General features: G+C 43.0%; 1 protein-coding gene across 4 annotated transcripts in view; it reads right to left on the reverse strand.

Moving 5' to 3' along the window:
• Window positions 1-393: 393 nt before the first annotated feature.
• Window positions 394-19,876, reverse strand: part of rock2a (rho-associated, coiled-coil containing protein kinase 2a) — a 45,972-nt gene continuing 26,489 nt past the window's right edge. For 2 of the 4 annotated variants that reach the window (XM_041847932.2, XM_041847935.2), the window contains exons 11-31: window positions 15,424-15,512; window positions 15,240-15,288; window positions 14,978-15,113; window positions 14,787-14,878; window positions 14,406-14,652; window positions 14,216-14,322; window positions 13,945-14,125; window positions 13,491-13,836; window positions 13,291-13,360; window positions 13,056-13,159; window positions 12,603-12,789; window positions 12,186-12,279; window positions 11,969-12,063; window positions 11,645-11,836; window positions 11,267-11,435; window positions 10,653-10,723; window positions 10,463-10,551; window positions 3,615-3,693; window positions 3,220-3,484; window positions 2,819-3,032; window positions 394-2,272 (exon numbers count right to left, since the gene is read on the reverse strand). In XM_041847932.2, coding sequence (XP_041703866.1) covers window positions 2,203-2,272; window positions 2,819-3,032; window positions 3,220-3,484; window positions 3,615-3,693; window positions 10,463-10,551; window positions 10,653-10,723; window positions 11,267-11,435; window positions 11,645-11,836; window positions 11,969-12,063; window positions 12,186-12,279; window positions 12,603-12,789; window positions 13,056-13,159; window positions 13,291-13,360; window positions 13,491-13,836; window positions 13,945-14,125; window positions 14,216-14,322; window positions 14,406-14,652; window positions 14,787-14,878; window positions 14,978-15,113; window positions 15,240-15,288; window positions 15,424-15,512 — 2,946 coding nt within the window. In that variant the 3' untranslated portion in view covers window positions 394-2,202. The remainder of the gene's footprint in view (window positions 2,273-2,818; window positions 3,033-3,219; window positions 3,485-3,614; window positions 3,694-10,462; window positions 10,552-10,652; window positions 10,724-11,266; window positions 11,436-11,644; window positions 11,837-11,968; window positions 12,064-12,185; window positions 12,280-12,602; window positions 12,790-13,055; window positions 13,160-13,290; window positions 13,361-13,490; window positions 13,837-13,944; window positions 14,126-14,215; window positions 14,323-14,405; window positions 14,653-14,786; window positions 14,879-14,977; window positions 15,114-15,239; window positions 15,289-15,423; window positions 15,513-19,876) is intronic. The other 2 variants (XM_041847933.2, XM_041847934.2) reach the window with 2 other exon arrangements.

Here is a 19,876-nt window from a genome sequence, read left to right on the forward strand (position 1 = left end):
GCAGGAAAGTATATTTAGTAGAAGGATGAAAAGTGTGATAGGGAAATATATACGTAAAATAAAAAAATAAAAAAACTGGCTATTTGCATGGACACACAAGAGAACACGACCGCACTGCTACGCTATCTTGGAACTTTATCCAAGATAAGCCACATACTTGTTAAAAACATTCCATTTGACTTTGTATCTTTGATAACAGGTCAATTTGGTGCAAACTATTTTAGAGCTTTTGCCACTGTCAATTTCTTTCCCGAAGATCTGAATCAATAAACCAACCACCCTTTAAAAAGATTGTGGCCTCTACTTGTATATGCTGGTATCACAAGACTGGTGCAAATCACTTGAACGTTGACATGTTATGTGGTTATAGAAAATACAGCATACACCTCACAATGAGATAAACCAGAAGGCACATACATTTCTTTATTGTTGAACAGGTTATCATGAACTTTACTGTAGCAATATCAAACATGCAGTCTGGATGATGCGCCTTTAAATACAAAGTGGACAAGGCAGTATAAATAATACAATGTGCACTGTATGTCGTCATGTAAAATATATACTGTGTATATTTATATATATATGTATAAAACGTGCTTTTCAGAAGCTTCTTGGATAAAGGAGAGCACTCAAAGCACACCATCACTCTCCACCTGTAATATGAGCCAGATACACACAACGTGCCAAAAGAGGAGTTCTTTACAAAAATCTGAGAAAAACATTCAAAAAGCTTCTATTGCATGTTACTGTTCAATACTTTCAGCTTGTGAATACATTTGCAGAAACTTTTCCTTCTTTTTTTAAACAAAAATAAGTAAACTTTCGATTTTTCCCCTCTTGTTCACGGGAATAAAAAAAATAAAAAAATACACATTCTTACTACGGGTGCATTTACCAATGGAAAGGCATGTAGTCAACAGCACTTTGAGGCCTTAGGGGCAAAACGCAAAACACATGCAACATCACACAGAAGATTTCGAAGATGGTGGAGGTGTCCTCATCAAGTAGATTTTGAATAGAAAATAAAACAGTATCATTTCTAAGTCATACAATGCTCGTGTTTCATCTCTGGTTTGCCCAGATGTACATTCAAACAATGAAGGAGTCAAGCTATGATATTAATGCTGCATAATGGTGCACCATTGCATTCAGCTGGTGCAGTAAACATTTCCCTCTAATAATTGTCATGCTGCGTGGTAAGTACATTAAGGCAATGCCAGGGTGAAGTGCTATAAGGTCAGTGTTAGCATCTGAACTTCAGCTCTATCCACCTACCAGTTTACCATATTATTCTCCTCTTGTGGGCGTAGTGTTCTGCACTAGATACTTATGATGGCTTGTAATCGTAAACTGTATTATTAAAATGTCTTTGCCTTGCCCACGAGCATTCAGGTTGGCAGAGCACCTCAAACATCTTATCTATTGATCTCTGCTTTCCAATGAGGATTTCTGGTTAAGTGTTGTCAAGGTAAGTGCTTCAGCCCTCTCTGCTCTCACATGCCGTTTGGCGTAATTGAGGCTGCTGTTCTGTGTTGAGTGAACATCGGGATACACAAAGCCCAAAGCCAAACCCCTTCCCATGGCCTTGACATCCAACCGCCCCTCTCCTTAAGGAACCTGGAGAGAAGTTGCTCTTCATATGCACACAGACGACAGGTAGGTGTGTTGGCACATCGTTCACGGGAGACTAGCAGTTGAAGTGACTGGACATAACTGATAATTCGACACAAGTCCAAAGACTATAGGATTATCAAGGTGGAAATGGGAAGAGAAGTCTTCTGGAAGAGTGAAGTGGAATCAAAGTTGTGCAAATAGGAAATGCCAAGTGGAACATTGTTTGTTATCAGTCTTTTGATTGCGTGTTAGGAGGAAACACCCACCACCTCGATCCAGAACCACATTCCCAAGTAAGGTTAACTGGAGAAAGAGAAAAAGAGGAACAGTATTAGTTTCTCCATAGTTTCTCCAAACCAACCCACAGCTCCGCGACATTGCCTGCACCACAGCATGCATCACCCCACATAGCATGCAGCTGTCACACATACAACCACCCAGAGCCATACAACTTTGCACAATGGATTGCATATTTTATTGCAAAACGTCAAAAGTCTTTGTAAATAAACGTACAAAACATCCTTATTATAACACTTTCTCTTTTACATTAAAATGACTAGTCAAACTGAAATACACAAAAGAGGTAAGTCATGATTTGTGTCGATGGCCACTTTTGGAGTCTTCTCGTCGCATCCTGGGGGCGTGTGATCTAGGGGGACTGAGGTCAGAGGGCAAAGGTCACACAGGGTTCAGGAGGAGGCTGTAGGGTTCCTGGAAACCTAAAAGCGTTTGTAAAAATCTTATTTCCTGACATATACAACTACGGAGACTACAAGAGAACACATGCACATTTATTTTCTCAAATTCAGGTACACAAACCACCTCTTGGGCATGGCTCAAGAAAGCCAGGCAATAGATTAAAGAAATATAGAAATAAACAATATTCAGAAGGGAATATCCGAGTCCTATTCCAATACAACCAAACTCACTGCACAACACGCCTTACCAGGGATTTACCCAGGCTTTTACCCTATCTGCTCATCAGAAATCAAATGCATCATCGATATCATGTAATGCCCAATGTCAGTCCTATAGGCCAATGTCGAGCAATCTGAAAGAGGGAAGTGGTAATGAGCATGGCCCTTAAGCACAGAGTACTAGTCACATTCTTTTCACATCTAAGTATTTGATAGGTGTAAGGTTAGCCTTTTTCCCAACCACCAGAGCCCTAGCTTTACTGTCTACGTCTGGCAAGTGGTCTTACCTGCTCTTGCTGGGGGGCAGCTGTCTGCTGGGCCGTCTCATGGACTGGCTGGACTGGACCTTCATGGAGGCACGTGGCGAGGAGCGGGCAAAGTGCTCAGGGGCCGGTGGCTTCTTGGGGATCTTCTTGACCAGACGTCCCACCCACTTCTGCTGTTCCTCCTGAGACACGGCCAGCAGCAGCAGGTTCTTGGCCGTGGACACGTCATAGTTCACTGCAGTGGGACAAAGGGAAGGGTTTGTATTGTGTTTAAGAACAAAATAACTGTGCAAACATAGAAAACAGCGGTGCACACCTCAACTCCTAACCATCCCTTGATATGTCCCTGACAATGTCTTTATATGCGTCTATGTAACCCTGCTCTGCTATAAGCAACGACACCACACCCCCCACACCCCTACCTCTGCAGGGCGCGATGATCTCCTCCTTCTTGTCCATGTGGTCCTTGTGGCACTTGATGTGGCAGCGCCTGCACTCCAGGGCGGGCGGAGGCTTAAACATGTTCCACAGGGGCTTGGTGCACGCCTCACAGTTGGTGGGGAAGTGGTAGAGCGTAGGGATGAACTCGTGGCCCTTGTGGCAGATGTAGCTGGACTTCTCTCCACTGACCAGCTCCACTGGGAACTCAGGCTCCTTCTTACACTCACCCTCATTGGCATATAGAATCTGAGGAGAGAAGGAAAAGGTCATCATGGTCATTGTCAATCATCATTATCATCATCAACATTATGAACTAGCCCCATCACATGAATCGTTAAATAAATGCATGAATAAAGAGCCATGACAAGCAAGGGACCTGGAATATCCTGGGAATCTCTTTGGCGTCAGCACGGTAAACATCAGTTTGAGTGACAGGCCGCACGTGGAAGAGTTTACTGAAAAGAGAAGAAAAGGAAGAGAACAAAAACATTTTTTATGTTGAAGGTAAAAAACATTAACTACAGTTATTGAATGAAATTTTGAATTAATTCAATTCTATTTTCATGTCAAATCACCAGTCGGCAACCCATCCCTTAGGGGATTAATTGACACATAAACAAACATTACAATAATTCACTGTGATAATTCAGTGATAATTCTTCTTCCGGTGTTCTTTGCAGTGTCCATCGCATAAAGAGTGAAAAAATGTAAGATAAAAGTCAATACATAATAGTAAATAAGGTTATCCAAACAATAATTATATCCCTAGAGCAGTAAAAAATGTACATACATACATAAAGTTGAAGTTGGAAGTTTACATCCACTTAGGTTGGAGTCATTAAAACTTGTTTTTCAACCAATCCACAAATTTCTTGTTAATAAACTATAGTTTTGGCAAGTCGGTTAGGACATCTACTTTGTGCATGACACAAGTAATTTTTTCCAACAATTGTTTACAGACAGATTATTTCACTTATACAGTGGGGGGAAAAAGTATTTAGTCAGCCACCAATTGTGCAAGTTCTCCCACTTACGAAGATGAGAGAGGCCTGTAATTTTCATCATAGGTACACGTCAACTATGACAGACAAATTGAGATTTTTTTTCTTCAGAAAATCACATTGTAGGATTTTTTATTAATTTATTTGCAAATTATGGTGGAAAATAAGTATTTGGTCACCTACAAACAAGCAAGATTTCTGGCTCTCACAGACCTGTAACTTCTTCTTTAAGAGGCTCCTCTGTTCTCCACTCGTTACCTGTATTAATGGCACCTGTTTGAACTTGTTATCAGTATAAAAGACACCTGTCCACAACCTCAAACAGTCACACTCCAAACTCCACTATGGCCAAGACCAAAGAGCTGTCAAAGGACACCAGAAACCGAATTGTAGACCTGTACCAGGCTGGGAAGACTGAATCTGCAATAGGTAAGCAGCTTGGTTTGAAGAAATCAACTGTGGGAGCAATTATTAGGAAATGGAAGACATACAAGACCACTGATAATCTCCCTCGATCTGGGGCTCCACGCAAGATCTCACCCCGTGGGGTCAAAATGATCACAAGAACGGTGAGCAAAAATCCCAGAACCACACGGGGGGACCTAGTGAATGACCTGCAGAGAGCTGGGACCAAAGTAACAAAGCCTACCATCAGTAACACACTACGCCGCCAGGGACTCAAATCCTGCAGTGAAAAGACGTGTCCCCCTGCTTAAGCCAGTACATGTCCAGGCCCGTCTGAAGTTTGCTAGAGTGCATTTGGATGATCCAGAAGAGGATTGGGAGAATGTCATATGGTCAGATGAAACCAAAATAGAACTTTTTGGTAAAAACTCAACTCGTCGTGTTTGGAGGACAAAGAATGCTGAGTTGCATCCAAAGAACACCATACCTACTGTGAAGCATGGGGGTGGAAACATCATGCTTTGGGGCTGTTTTTCTGCAAAGGGACCAGGACGACTGATCCGTGTAAAGGAAAGAATGAATGGGGCCATGTATCGTGAGATTTTGAGTGAAAACCTCCTTCCATCAGCAAGGGCATTGAAGATGAAACGTGGCTGGGTCTTTCAGCATGACAATGATCCCAAACACACCGCCCGGGCAATGAAGGAGTGGCTTCGTAAGAAGCATTTCAAGGTCCTGGAGTGGCCTAGCCAGTCTCCAGATCTCAACCCCATAGAAAATCTTTGGAGGGAGTTGAAAGTCTGTGTTGCCCAGCGACAGCCCCAAAACATTACTGCTCTAGAGGAGATCTGCATGGAGGAATGGGCCAAAATACCAGCAACAGTGTGTGAAAACCTTGTGAAGACTTACAGAAAACGTTTGACCTGTATCATTGCCAACAAAGGGTATATAACAAAGTATTGAGAAACTTTTGTTATTGACCAAATACTTATTTTCCACCATAATTTGCAAATAAATTCATTAAAAATCCTACAATGTGATTTTCTGGATATTTTTTTCTCATTTTGTCTGTCATAGTTGACGTGTACCTATGATGAAAATTACAGGCCTCTCTCATCTTTTTAAGTGGGAGAACTTGCACAATTGGTGGCTGACTAAATACTTTTTTCCCCACTGTAATTCACTGTATCACAATTCCAGTGGGTCAGAGGTTTACATACACTAAGTTGACTGCACCTTTAAACAGCTTGGAAAATTCCAGAAAATGATGTCATGGCTTTAGAAGCTTCTGATAGGCTAATTGACATAATTTGAGTCAATTGGAGGTGTACCTGTAGATGTATTTCAAGGCCTACCTTCAAACTCAGTGCCTCTTTGCTTGACATCATGGGAAAATCTAAAGAAATCAGCCAAGACCTCAGAAAAATAATTGTAGACCTCCACAAGTCTGGTTCATCCTTGGGAGCAATTTCAAAACGCCTGAAGGTACCACGTTCATCTGTACAAACAATAGTATGCAAGTATAAACACCATGGGACCACGCAGCCGTCATACCTAGAGATTAACGTACTTTGTTGCGAAAAGTGCAAATCAATCCCAGAACAACAGCAAAGGACCTTGTGAAGATGCTGGATAAAAAACAGGTACAAAAGTATCTATATCCACAGTAAAACGAGTCCTATATCGACATAACCTGAAAGGCCGCTCAGCAAGGAAGAAGCCACTGCTCCAAAACCGGCATAAAAAAGACAGACTACGGTTTGCAACTGCACATTGGGACAAAGATCGTACTTTTTGGAGAAATGTCCTCTGGTCTGATTAAACAAAAATAGAACTGTTTGGCCATAATGACCATCGTTATGTTTGGAGGAAAAAGGGGGAAGCTTGCAAGCCAAAGAACACCATCACAACCGTGAAGCACGAGGGTGGCAGCATCATGCTGTGGGGGTGCTTTGCTGCAGGAGGGACTGGTGCACTTCACAAAATAGATGGCATCATGAGGAAGGAAAATGATGTGGATATATTGAAGCAACATCTCAAGACATCAGTCAGGAAGTTAAAGCTTGGTTGCAAATGGGTCTTCCAAATGGACAATGACCCCAAGCATCCTTCCAAAGTTGTGGCAAAATGGCTTAAGGACAACAAAGTCAAGGTATTGGAGTGGCAATCACAAAGCCCTGACATCAATCCTATAGAACATTTGTGGGCAGAACTGAAAAAGCGTGTGTGAGCAAGGAGGCCTACAAACCTGACTCAGTTACACCAGCTCTGTCAGGAGGAATGGGTCAAAATTCACCCAACTTATTGTGGGAAGCTTGTGGAAGGCTACCCGAAACGTTTGACCCAAGTTAAACAATTTAAAGGCAATGCTACCAAATACTAATTGAGTGTATGTAAACTTCTGACCCACTGGAAATGTGATAAAATAAATAAAAGCTGAAATAAATCATTCTCTCTGCTGTTATTCTGACATTTCACATTCTTAAAATAAAGTGGTAATCCTAACTGACCTAAAACAGGGAATTTTTCCTAGGATTAAATGTCAGGAATTGTGAAAAACTGAGTTTAAATGTATTTGGCTAAGGTGTATGTAAACTTTTGACTTCAACTGTACATACAGTACCAGCCAAAAATTTGGACACACCTACTCATTCAAGGTTTTTTTTTTTTTTTTTACTATTAATAGTGAAGATACCCAACTATGAAATAACACATATGGAATCATGTAGTAACCAAAAAAAGTGTTAAACAAATCGAAAGATATGTTATATTTGAGATTCTTCAAATAGCCACCCTTTGCCTTGATGACAGCTTTGCACACTCTTGGCATTCTCTCAACCAGCTTCATGAGTAAGTCACCTGGAATGTATTTCAATTAACAGGTGTGCCTTTAAAAAAAAGTTAATTTGTGGAATTTCTTTCCTTCTTAATGCGTTTGAGCTAATCAGTTGTGTTGTGACAAGGTAGGGGTGGTATACAGAAGATAGCCATATTTGGTAAAAGACTAAGTCCATATTATGGCAAGAACAGCTCAAATAAGCAAAGAGAAACGACAGTCCACATTACTTTAAGACATGAAGGTCAGTCAATACGGAATATGTCAAGAACTTTGAAAGTTTCTTCAAGTGCAGTCGCAAAAACCATCAAGCGCTATGATGAAACTGGCTCTCATGAGGACCGCCACAGGAAAGGAAGACCCAGAGTTACCTCTGCTGCAGAGGATAAGTTCATTATTGTTACCAGCCTCAGAAATTGCAGCCCAAATAAATGCTTCACAAAGTTCAAGTAACAGACACATCTCAACATCAACTTTCAGAGGAGACTGCGTGAATCAGGCCTTCATGGTCAAATTGCTGCAAAGAAACCACTACTAAAGGACACCAATAAGAAGAAGAGACCTGCTTGGGCCAAAAAACACGAGCAATGGACCAGTGGAAATTTGTCCTTTGGTCTGGAGTCCAAATTGGAGGTTTTTGGTTCCAACCTCCGTGTCTTTGTGAGACGTGGTGTGGGTGAACGGATGATCTCCGCATGTGTATTTCCCACCGTAAAGCATGAAGGAGGAGGTGTTATGGTGTGGGGGTGCTTTGCTGGTGACACTGTCTGTGATTTATTTAGAATTAACTAGCATGGCTACCACAGCATTCTGCAGAGATATGTCATCCCATCTGGTTTGGGCTTAGTGGGACTATAATTTGTTTCTCAACAGGACAATGACCCAACACACCTCCAGGCTGTGTAAGGGCTATTTTACCAAGAAGGAGAGTGATGAGTGCTGCATCAGATGACCTGGCCTCCACAATCCCCCGACCTCAAGCCAATTGAGATGGTTTGGGATGACCGCAAAGTGAAGGAAAAGCAGCCAACAAGTGCTCAGCATTTGTGGGAACTCCTTCAAGACTGTTGGAAAAGCATTCCAGGTGGAGCTGGTTGAGAGAATGCAAAGAGTGTGCAAAGCTGTCATCAAGGCAAAGGGTGGTTATTTGAAGAATCTGAAATATAAAATATATTTTGATTTGTTTAACACTTGTTTGGTTACTACATGATTCCATATGTGTTATTTCATAGTTTTGATGTCTTCACTATTATTCTACAATGTAGAACATAGTACAAATACAGAAAAACCCTGGAATGTGTAGGTGTGTCCAACGTTTTGACTGGTTACACATACATACACACACACACACACACACACACACACACACACACACACACACACACACACACACACACACACACACACACACACACACACACACATACATACACACATACATACATACATACCGTGAGGGAAAAATGTATTTCATCCCCTGCTGATTTTGTACGTTTGCCCACTGACAAAGAAATGATCAGTCTATAATAAAACGAAGAAACACTAAAGAACTGTCAATCTCCCTTGGCCTGGGGCTCCATGCAAGATCTCACCTCGTGGAGTTGCAATGATCATGAGAACGGTGAGGAATCAGCCCAGAACTACACGGGAGTATCTTGTCACCAAGAAAACAATTGGTAACACACTACGCCGTATAGGACTGAAATCCTGCAGCGCCCGTAAGGTCCACCTGCTCAAGAAAGCACATATACAGTCCCGTCTGAAGTTTGCCAATGAACATCTGAATGATTCAGAGGAGAACTGGGTGAAAGTGTTGTGGTCAGATGAGACCAAAATCGATCTCTTTGGCATCAACTCAACTCGCCGTGTTTGGAGGAGGATGAATGCTGCCCATGACCCCAATAACACCATCCCCACCGTCAAACATGGAGGTGGAAACATTTTGCTTTGGGGGTGTTTTTCTGCTAAAGGGATAGGACAACTTCACTGCATCAAAGGGACGATGGACGGGGCCATGTACCGTCAAATCTTGGGTGAGAACCTCCTTCCCTCAGCCAGGGCATTGAAAATGGGTTGTGGATGGGTATTCCAGCATGACAATGACCCAAAACACACGGCCAAGGCAACAAAGGAGTGGCTCAAGAAGAAGCACATTAAGGTCCTGGAGTGGCCTAGCCAGTCTCCAGACCTTAATCCCATAGAAAATCTGTGGAGGGAGCTGAAGGTTCGAGTTGCCAAACGTCAGGCTCGAAACCTTAATGACTTGGAGAAGATCTGCAAAGAGGAGTGGAACAAAATCCCTCCTGAGATGTGTGCAAACCTTGTGGCCAACTACAAGAAACGTCTGACCTCTGATTGCCAACAAGGGTTTTTCCACCAAGTGGCAATTGTGTTGTTCGTGTAAAGTCAAATACTTATTTCCCTCATTAAAATGCAAATCAATTTATAACATTTTTGACATGCGTTTTTCAGGATTTTTTTGTTGTTATTCTGTCTCTCACTGTTCAAATAAACCTACCTAATTATAGACTGATCATGTCTTTGTCAGTGGGCAAACGTACAAAATCAGCAGGGGATCAAATACTTTTTTCCCTCACTGTACATAACATATACAGATAAATAAATACAGAAAAATGAAACAGAAGGCATTTGAAGCCAGTCTGGCATAAAGAGAAGGTTCATGTGGGAGACAAGCCTCTACACAATCTATATACACACGTGCCATTTACCACACAGAAGCTAAATATCTTTATAATTTAATTATAGGTAGCCCTTTTTCTTTTATTCCAGGCTTTATCTAAATATTCCGCAAACGGAAGTACACAATGGACAAAAAACATTTTGTCCATAGTGTACATTCACTCAGGGACATAATGCCAGGGTATATCTGGTGTGCTTTCTGGAATAAGAGCAAGTGTATATCTGTATTAGCATGATGCTTTGAATTGAATTAAGAAGAGCAGGTAGATAGTCGTTACTCACTCAATATCCAGCACCATGTAGGGGTTGGATAGCTCTTTGTCCTGTTCGCTGTTATAGAACAGAATCTTCTTGCTGCTCACAACTACATACTAAAAAGAGACAAGAAACAATACCTTTAACTGTAGAACACCAACAATATTAACTACAGAATGTTTGATCAGTAAAGCCAGGTTGTAAATCTTTTCTTCACCTTTCTCTCCCATCCAAACTTCTTGGTGTTGTTCCTCACAGGCAGCGAGAGCCATCCCGCTAGTCTCATTTCTAAGAGAGAGAAAGAGGGGTGAAACATTAAAACAGCAGGGCAATGTTGTGACAGATCTACATGCTTCACAGTTTGTACATATTCCCAGGAAACATAGCATTTTCTATTTCAATCCACAAAATAATGTAAACGGTAGATGCATCAAATGATCGCAGCACTCTGCACACATTATAGATGGACTCAACCTCAAAAACATAAGGTTTAATGGTTTATGTTTCTGCTCCAGAGAGGTTATCCTTCATGATGGACAAAATATCAATCAAATCAAATTAATCAATAAATGTATAAATCACGCAAATCATCAGAGTAATCAGTAGCCTATTATAGTGAGTCTGTACTCATACTGGCAACTGGACAACACAAGTCAAAAACAATCAGATGCCAAAGACAAAAGGAAAGATAGGTGGCACTCCAGGACAAGACAGTCCAAGTCACCAAAAATAACCAAAAGTCAATATAAAACATACATACGAGGTACAAGGCTATGTGAACAGGACTGCATGTACATAGTGTTTGAACACACATAAATGGGTCCTCCTTACCTGCGTAGGCATCGTCCGTGTCAAAGTCTGGTCCACTGCTGAGGCTGGCTGATTCTAGGGAGGAGACGTTGGCGGAGCTGAGGAGGTTATGTAGCTGCTCTATGTCACTGTCCTTACTGTCCAGGGCCATCTGCAGCTCGATGCGTACCTGACTCTCATCTGCTATTTGCTATTTGACACAAACAGGGGCAAAGGAAACATACATTTGAAATGTCTGTATATTGTTAGTTTGAAGCCCCTGTTAACTTTGTTGATCTCTCTTGGTGTGACTGACCACCTGAATGTCGTTAATCTCCCTCTAGTAATAAATAATGGTGCTGTACAGGTGGTTGTGTGATGGTTAGTATAAGGTTGTGGTTATGTTGTGGTTTGACTGACCGCCTGCATGTCGTTGATCTCTCTTTGGTACTTGATGATGGTGGAGTTGAGTTTCTCCTTCTCCGACCTCAGCTCCAGCTGCAGCTTCCTGTTCTCCTTCTCCTTCCTCCGCACATCAGTGTCGTTGCCGCGCCGACTGCCTGCTGCACGTACCTCCTTCCTGTTCATGATCTCCGCCAGCTTGTTCACAGCCTGAGACACACACAAGACAATAAATATTCATGATGAGCATAAAAACAATAGACAAAAACAAGTGTCTTCAACACGATTTCCTTGCTACGCAACATTGTAAAGCTAGGAAGAAATTATATTAAATCAGCCTACCTGGGTCTTTAGTGTTCTCTCTGACTGGAGCTGCTTCTCAAACGTGAGCTTCATCTGGCTCATATGCTGCTCGTCATCCTTGGACGTTTGCAGCTCTGAACACATCACAAATAGAAGAATAGAATGTTAAAATCTAATGTTGAACAGAAATAGTTATTAGGCTTTTTACCAACCACATACACATGCACACGTACACAGGCTGGAGGCAGAAACTTACCTTCAAGTGTCTCCTTGAGTTTGTTGTTGAGCTCCTCCTTCTCATTGGCTAAGTTGGCCACATCGCTAGTGAGGGTTCGGTTGGCCTCCTCCAGCTGGGCAGGAAAGAGCAGACAAAAAGTGAGACAAATCCAATTTGATAGTATTCAGCTGCAGCAAGCATTCTCAGGGCCCAGCAGGTGTCACCTCAGAGTCAGACTCACAGATCTATTGGTTACAATACTCAATTCCGTTGTTGTTCACTCCTGGTCCTAGCTATAGTCCCAGCCCAATACTAGCTGATTAAGCGTATCAAGTTCTTGATGATTATTCGATCAGTTGAATTCTGTGTTTTCTAAAGCACTAAGCTAGGACAAAAGCCCATGCCCAATGCAGCCCCCGCGGCCCTCCAGAAACAGAAGAACAAGAGCTGACTAACCGAGCCAATGGTAATGTCCTTCTCGACCAGCTCCTGCTTGTGGCGGGCCATCATCTCCTTGAGCTCCAGCTCCTTCATAATTTTCTCCTTCTCCAGGTCTGAGTACTGCTCCTCAGCGATGGAGCGAGCCAGCTGCTCCGAGTCTGCCTTGGTCAGTGTGATCTCCAGCTGCGCCGCCAGGGAGTCCCTGAGGGGTCACAGGTCAAGCATGTCACATTATGTAGCATTGAACATGGGTGTTGGTTGTGTTATTTTTTGTGTTGTTCGTGTAAATAAATCAATAACGATGTATATTACAAGAACTCCGTAAGGAGGAAGAAAGCTTGAACCAGACCCTAAAGAAGCCCATCCTCTTCTGGATCTCTGGGCAGATGTTTATAAGTTAGCAGGACTGGAGTTGTAGACTAGAGTGTCAGTAAACAGTGCAGGGCCAGGCCACTTCCTTGTACTCACCTCTCCTCTTGTAACTCCTGAAGTGATTGCTGCATATCCTTGTAGAGCTTGCTCTTCTCTTCGCATTCCTCCTTCAACTCCCGCACCTGGGTCTTATACAGCGTCTGGGCAACACAAAAATATGAGCAATCACAAATTCAATGCAATAAAGTATACACAGGGTCCAAGTTATCTCAAGTTAGGATTCCTCGCTCAAAGACGATCAAATGAAGTGTTATAGCTGCAGCAGACTTACCGAAAAATACTGCTCAGCCTCTAGCTGGTCCTGAAGTTCCTTCATTTGGCCGTCCGAGTCCTGCCTTTCTCTGTGGACACAAACGCAAATTAATCCTTTCAGTTTATTGTTTTATTGTGTTGACATTTTCTCTCAGCATTATTATTTGCAAAAAATTAAAAAGTAAAACATAAAACAAGGAGAAAAATATGCTGACTTACTTGCGTAGCTCCTGGTTTTGTTTCTCCAGGCTGCGTTTGATTTCCAGCAGGTGGTTAGCCTCCTGTTTCAGCTGCTTCTCGGAGGTCTTCAGGGTGTTGAGCTGCTGGTTCTGGACCTTCAGGTCATTCTGGGTCAGACTGCGCTTCTGGGTCTCCTGCTCGATCTTCAGAGTCAGGTTCTTCACCTCCTCGGTGAGCCTCTCCTTGTGCCTGCGGAGCTCGTCCAGTTTCTGTAGGGACTGCTTGTAGTCACAATCCAGCATGCTGCTGTGTTTCTCCAGCTCCAACATCCTGTTCTCCACACGCAGCTTGGACGCCCTCTCCTCCTGCAGCTTCTGCTCCATGTCTGGGGGAAGGGGAGAGAGGGAGAAGAGTGATTTAATTATTTGGATTTGACCCTGCTGACCACAGTCTAGTTTATTTACCGAAGACTGATTCCTGTTCTTTGTCATACCTGATAACTCAGGAAGGGCCTTACCCTTCATGGCCTCAGACTTGGCACCCTCGATCGACTCGATCTTGCTCTTGTCTGCGAGCCGTGCCTTGGTGGCTTTGTGCGACGCCTCCTCCTGCTCCAGCCCCTGCTGCAACACCTTCAGCTTGTACGTCATGTCTATCTCCTTGTTGTTCTTCTCCTACGGGAGAGTAGAAGAGAGAGACAAGGTTAGAAAGTGAGAGTGCATAAAATAGAGAGAGTAAGAGTATAAGAAAGTGTGGAAGTTTACCTTCTCCAGGTCAGTGAGTTTCTCCTGTAGTTGTCTCTTCTCTGATTCTGCTTTGGATAGGGCCTGTCTCACCTGCCGAACCTCATCCTCCAGCCCTGAGATTCGCCCTACAGAGACAAAGAAATGTCACCAAAGGCTAAATCATGAATAAACACACAGTCTCTCGCACACAAACACAATCCCCACTCACCCTGCATGTCTGCAATGGTCTCGGAGCCCTGGCTGTGCTCTCTCCTCTCAGCCTCTAGTGCTGCCTGCAGCCCGATACACTCCTTCTCCAGAGTGAGTTTGGAGCGCTCCAGCAGGCAGCACTTGTCCTGCAGCTCTCTGCCCCCGGCCTCCAGAGCCTGCAGCTGCTTGCCTGCCTCCGTCTGGGCCTTCCTTAGCCGCGTAGCCGCCTCCTGCTCCGCACGCAGCAGAGCATTGGCCTCGTCCAGCTGGAGAAATATGGACAACACGTCACTTACACACACTTTAGTAATGTGCATTCCAATCACAAATATAAACACATGCACATAAACACACAGGCTAGCACTTAAACACAGTTATTTTATAAAAAACAAACACACACCTGTCTTTGTAAGTGAATGTTCTTCTCGTTGGATATGTGCGAGTTCTGATTTCTTTTCTTCATATCGTCCAGCTGGTCTCGTAGGCTGTTGACTGCAGATCACATCACAAGTTAGATATGAAAGTATACTGTGTGTGTGTGTGTGTGTGTGTGTGTGTGTGTGTGTGTGTGTGTTCAGCCAGCGGTCTCACCCTCGTTCTCCAGGCAGCGTTTCCGGTCGGCCTCGCTTTCTGCCTTGCGGTGGCTCTCCACGGTCTTGTGCTGCAGTAGAGCCTTCTCTCTCTCCAGCTGCCTTAGACTCGACTCCAGAGCCTTCCTGCTACTCATCTGTCAATGCACCGCCACAAAGGTCAGTGTTGGAAGGGCACAACTAATTATTTATTGGTTTAAATTTTTATCAGTTATGTGCTATAGTTGTATGCTATATTGCTACTGTAGCGCCAAAGTTCTCACCTCTTCATCAAGTTCTTTGGAGATTTTCTCCAGACGACTGGTGGAGGTTCTACAGGAAGAGAACAGAGCAGTGGATGTCACTATTCTCAGCGCCGCATATCACAAACAACATGACTAACTCACATAGCAAGTAGTAGTAGAAGGTGTATTGTGTGTGTATGAGGCCAGGGCATGCCGTGTCTACCTGCACTTGTGCTCCAGCTCATCTTTGGTCTGCATCTCATTATTGAGCTGCTCTTCCAGCTGGTGGAGTTTCTTCTGTAGCTTGGCCGACTTGAGGAAGAGGGGAAGGAGGAGGCGTCGCAACTGTTACAATACACTTCACCTGGATTCTGCTCTAAAACTATAGTGTATCATTTTTCCACAATTTAACCTTGTTTTTTCAAAGCCATAAACAAGTGAAATCAATACCGAAGAGCTATGATTAAAGAGAAAGAGAACGCTTAACATCACAATATCCTGCAACAGATAAGAAATCCATTTAACTCGCTCGGCAAAACAATTTCAGTCAGCACAAAAGTCAATGAGCTGACAGCTTTCACGGGATTAGCTTGTTGTTTAGCTACTGAAGCAAAGCCTCGTAAGTGTTTCAGTATCGCTAAGAACCTGACAAATTATTGTGTACAACTCTTGAGCCAAACAAAGGAATTATATTGTTATGACCTGTTATGACATTGTTATTTTAGCGTTGCGTTAGATTCATATGCACAAAATATAATTACATAACTTACAGTGCCTTGCAAAAGTATTCATCCCCCTTGGTGTTTTTCCTATTTTGTTTGCATTACAACTTGTAATTTAAATGGATTTTCATTTGGATTTCATGTAATGAACATACACAAAATAGTCCAAATTGGTGAAGTGAGATGAAAAAAAAAACTTGTTTAAAAAAATTTACAATTAAAAATAACGGAAAAGTGGTGTGTGCATCTGTATTCACCCAATTTGCTATAAAGCCCCTAAATAAGATCTGGTGAAACCAATTAACTTCAGAAGTCACATAATTAGTTAAATAAAGTCCACCTGTGTGCAATCTAAGTGTCACATGATCTGTCACATGATCTCAGTATATATACACCTGTTCTGAAAGACCCCAGAGTCTTCAACAAAGTTGTGGAGAAGTACAGATCAGGGTTGGGTTATAAAAAAATATAGAACTTTGAACATCCCACAGAGCACCATTAAATCCATGATTAAAAAATGGAAAGAATATGGCACCACAACAAACCTGCCAAGAGAGGGCCGCCCAACAAAACTCACAGACCAGGCAAGGAGGGCATTAATCAGAGAGGCAACAAAGAGACCAAAGATAACCCTGAAGGAGATGCAAAGCTCCACAGAGGAGATTGGAATATCTGTCCATAGGAACACTTTAAGCCGTACACTCCACAGAGTTGGGCTTCACGGAAGAGTGGCCAGAAAAAAGCCATTGCTTAAAGAAAAAAACTAAGTAAACACGTTTGGTGTTCGCCAAAAGCCATTTGGGAGACTCCTCAAACATATGGTAGAAGGTACTCTGGTCAGATGACACTAAAATTGAGCTTTTTGGCCATCAAGGAAAACGCTATGTCTGGCGTAAACCCAACACCTCTCATCACCCCGAGAACACCATCCCCACAGTGAAGCATGGTGGTAGCAGCTTCATGCTGTGGGGATGTTTTTAATCGGCAGAGACTGGGAAACTGCTCAGAATTGAAGGAATAATGGATGGCGCTAAATACAGGGAAATTCTTGAGGAAAACCTGTTTCAGTCTCCCAGAGATTTGAGACTGGGACGGAGGTTCACCTTCCAGCAAGACATTGACCCTAAGCATACTCATAAAGCAACACTTGAGTGGTTTAAGGGGAAACATTTAGTCAAAGCCCAGACCTCAATCCAATTCACAATCTGTGGTATGACTTAAAGATTGCTGTACACCAGCAGAACCCATCCAACTTGAAGGAGCTGGAGCAGTTTTGCCTTTAAGAATGGGCAAAACTCCCAGTGGCTAGATGTGCCAAGCTTATAGAGACATACCCCAAGAGACGTGCAGCTGTAATTGCTGCAAAAGATGGCTCTACAAAGTATTTTCTGTTTTTTTTTGGTCTTATTTCTTGTACGTTTCACACACAAAACATATTTTGCATCTTCAAATTGGTAGGCATGTTGTGTAAATCAAATGGTACAAATCTCCCAAAATCAATTTTAGGTTGTAAGGCAACAAAATAGGAAAAATGCCAAGGGGGGTGAATACTTTCGCAAGCCACTGTACCTAGGAAATGCAAGTGAGTAAGCCATGGAAGCATGCAGGTGAAACCTGGTGATGGAATGTTCAGTCAGACTTGAACTGATCATGGACGGTATCATATAACGGGCTTGGACAGAACAAATATATACTGTACTCTACTGTACTAAACACTACTTTTCTTTACTGTACTGTACTACTGTATTGGTTCTCTGATATTATGAGTGAGATATCTCATGTGGGGGATTCGCTAGGATCGCCTACTCTCGGATGAACATATCAAAAGCGTCTGTTGGAGACAGACAAGTAGAGTGGCGAATGAGGTGAGCCCCTCACCTTCCTTAAAAGGAGCCACTATCCCATTTAATGAGATATGTCCCAAGAACAGTGCCCAATAGGTCAACTCCTCCGTAGGAGAGGCAGTGTTTCCTATGGAAAAATGTATAGCAGAGGGGGGACCCATCACCCATTCAACTCTGTTTTGAGGGTCCAGGGACCCACCCTGGACAATTTCTATGTATAAAGGATGGAGAAGCTCCATTCTGGTGACTTTTTAAAAGGACATTAAACTCCAAAATGAATGAAAATAAAATTATGCTGACACCATCTAAAATAGAATTTCCACCTCCAGAAATGAGCCCAATAACATATTGGTAAAATTATTTGCTAAAAATATTTGTACATATTGGACCATGCATATAGCTTATGCATGGTTCATATTATCAGGTATGCTATTAGCAATAACAATTATCACTTGTAGCCCAGCTGAAACAGCATAGTGGCTTTAAATAAATAGGCTGAAGCATGGGGTTGTCTATCTGCATTTACCCTATTGGGCTAATCATTAGCCAGATCCCAAATGTGATATTTAACTAGTTAGCATCCTATTAATAAATGTTGTGTCCCCCCCAAAAAATCTATATAATATAGGCCTACCTGTTAGGGTAACCCGCCACCCCCCCCCCCCAACACTTTCCCTGGTTGCCATTACTGTTGCTCAAATAAAAATGTGATCTGTCTCATCACAATTTTTTTAATCACTCCCCCCAAATAATTGAGGTAGGGTGATGTTTTACCTCAAGTTACCCTACAATTGACCCGTGTTACATTTAGCCCCACTCTCCCCTATGCACTCACATGCTTAACCATGCTGCAAAAAAAACAAAAAAAATACAGGTTTAAAATGGTACAGTTCATTAATATTTAGAAGTTGAGAAATAAATAAAGTAGGAATAGAAAGACGATTGCAAGAATTGTTGTGCTGCTTGTCAAAATGCTAGTTTCCCATAGGCTCCAAGGTGCACACTTCAAGGTGTGCCAATGGGAAAAAGTTGACCCGGGCCAAAGATGGATGTGCGCATTAACCTGAAAAACCCCTGGGCAGACTGCGGGCGCGAATTGTGGAACGCTAAGGGCAGTAGTAAAGAGAAAGATGGAGGAATATTACACCTCCATGCTTTTCAGCGGCTAGTAGATTCTGTGAAAGGATCTTAAGCACAATAGACACTTCCCCCGGACCAGCTAAAGGCTTAGAGACTGGGCGTAAGCGACATGCCACCCTTAGAGACTGCACAACAGTTACGGATAAACTGTATCACTGTCGGGGCCTTGGCAGGTCAAGAAAGCGGCTAAAGGACCTTAACAACGATTAACCTTCTCTCCGTCCAAAAAATGCAAGGAGCGTAGGACCATGGAAAATAGAGTGTAGGAATGAACAACTTGTTTAGTCACACCACTTCTGCAAGAAAAAAGCAACAACTGTAAAACAGAGCATATATAAGGGTCTGGGACTCTTTTTCAAGGGTCGCGGTCCTGTCTCTTTTGTTTAGTTTTACTGCTGCGAAACTTGGAGAGGGGAAGGAGTAGTAAACGTTAAACCTGAAGAGCGAAAGTAAGGCAGAGAGCAGTAGGCCTTGCACACTATCCTCCTAAGACGCCCTAGGTTGTCCGGCCCTTCTTATCTCCCTTAGGAGGGTTAGAGAGGCAAATCTTTGTTGCGGCTGCAGCGTAAGACTGCTTCTTTACAGGTTTGGCCTGGTTCAGGGGCCTAGTCTGAGTCTTGGCAGACTGCTGCGTCACCAGGGACCTCAGTCCCCCAAGGACAGCTTGTTACCCCCTACTAGCAGTGAGGCTGGGGCGAGATGCAGGAACCAACGGGCTGCCACGGGCTTCGCCTTCATTCTTGTGCATGTCACACTTCTGCCACATGGCGGCAACAGCAGGCCCGAACAACTCCTTGGGTGTCACTGGGGCATCCAGTAGGTCTTTAGTAACACGATACGAGGGGCTGAGTTGGTCAGCCAGTGACGGCTCCACCGTGAAGTTAGCTAGTTAGCAGTAAACGTGGCCGTGGCTAGCTCAGTGCTAGCTGAAGGCAACCGTGTGGGGGCAGAGTTAGCCTTCAGATAGTGT

This window comes from Coregonus clupeaformis, chromosome 25, assembly GCF_020615455.1.
Source record: "Coregonus clupeaformis isolate EN_2021a chromosome 25, ASM2061545v1, whole genome shotgun sequence".
NCBI classification, from domain to species: Eukaryota; Metazoa; Chordata; class Actinopteri; order Salmoniformes; family Salmonidae; genus Coregonus; species Coregonus clupeaformis.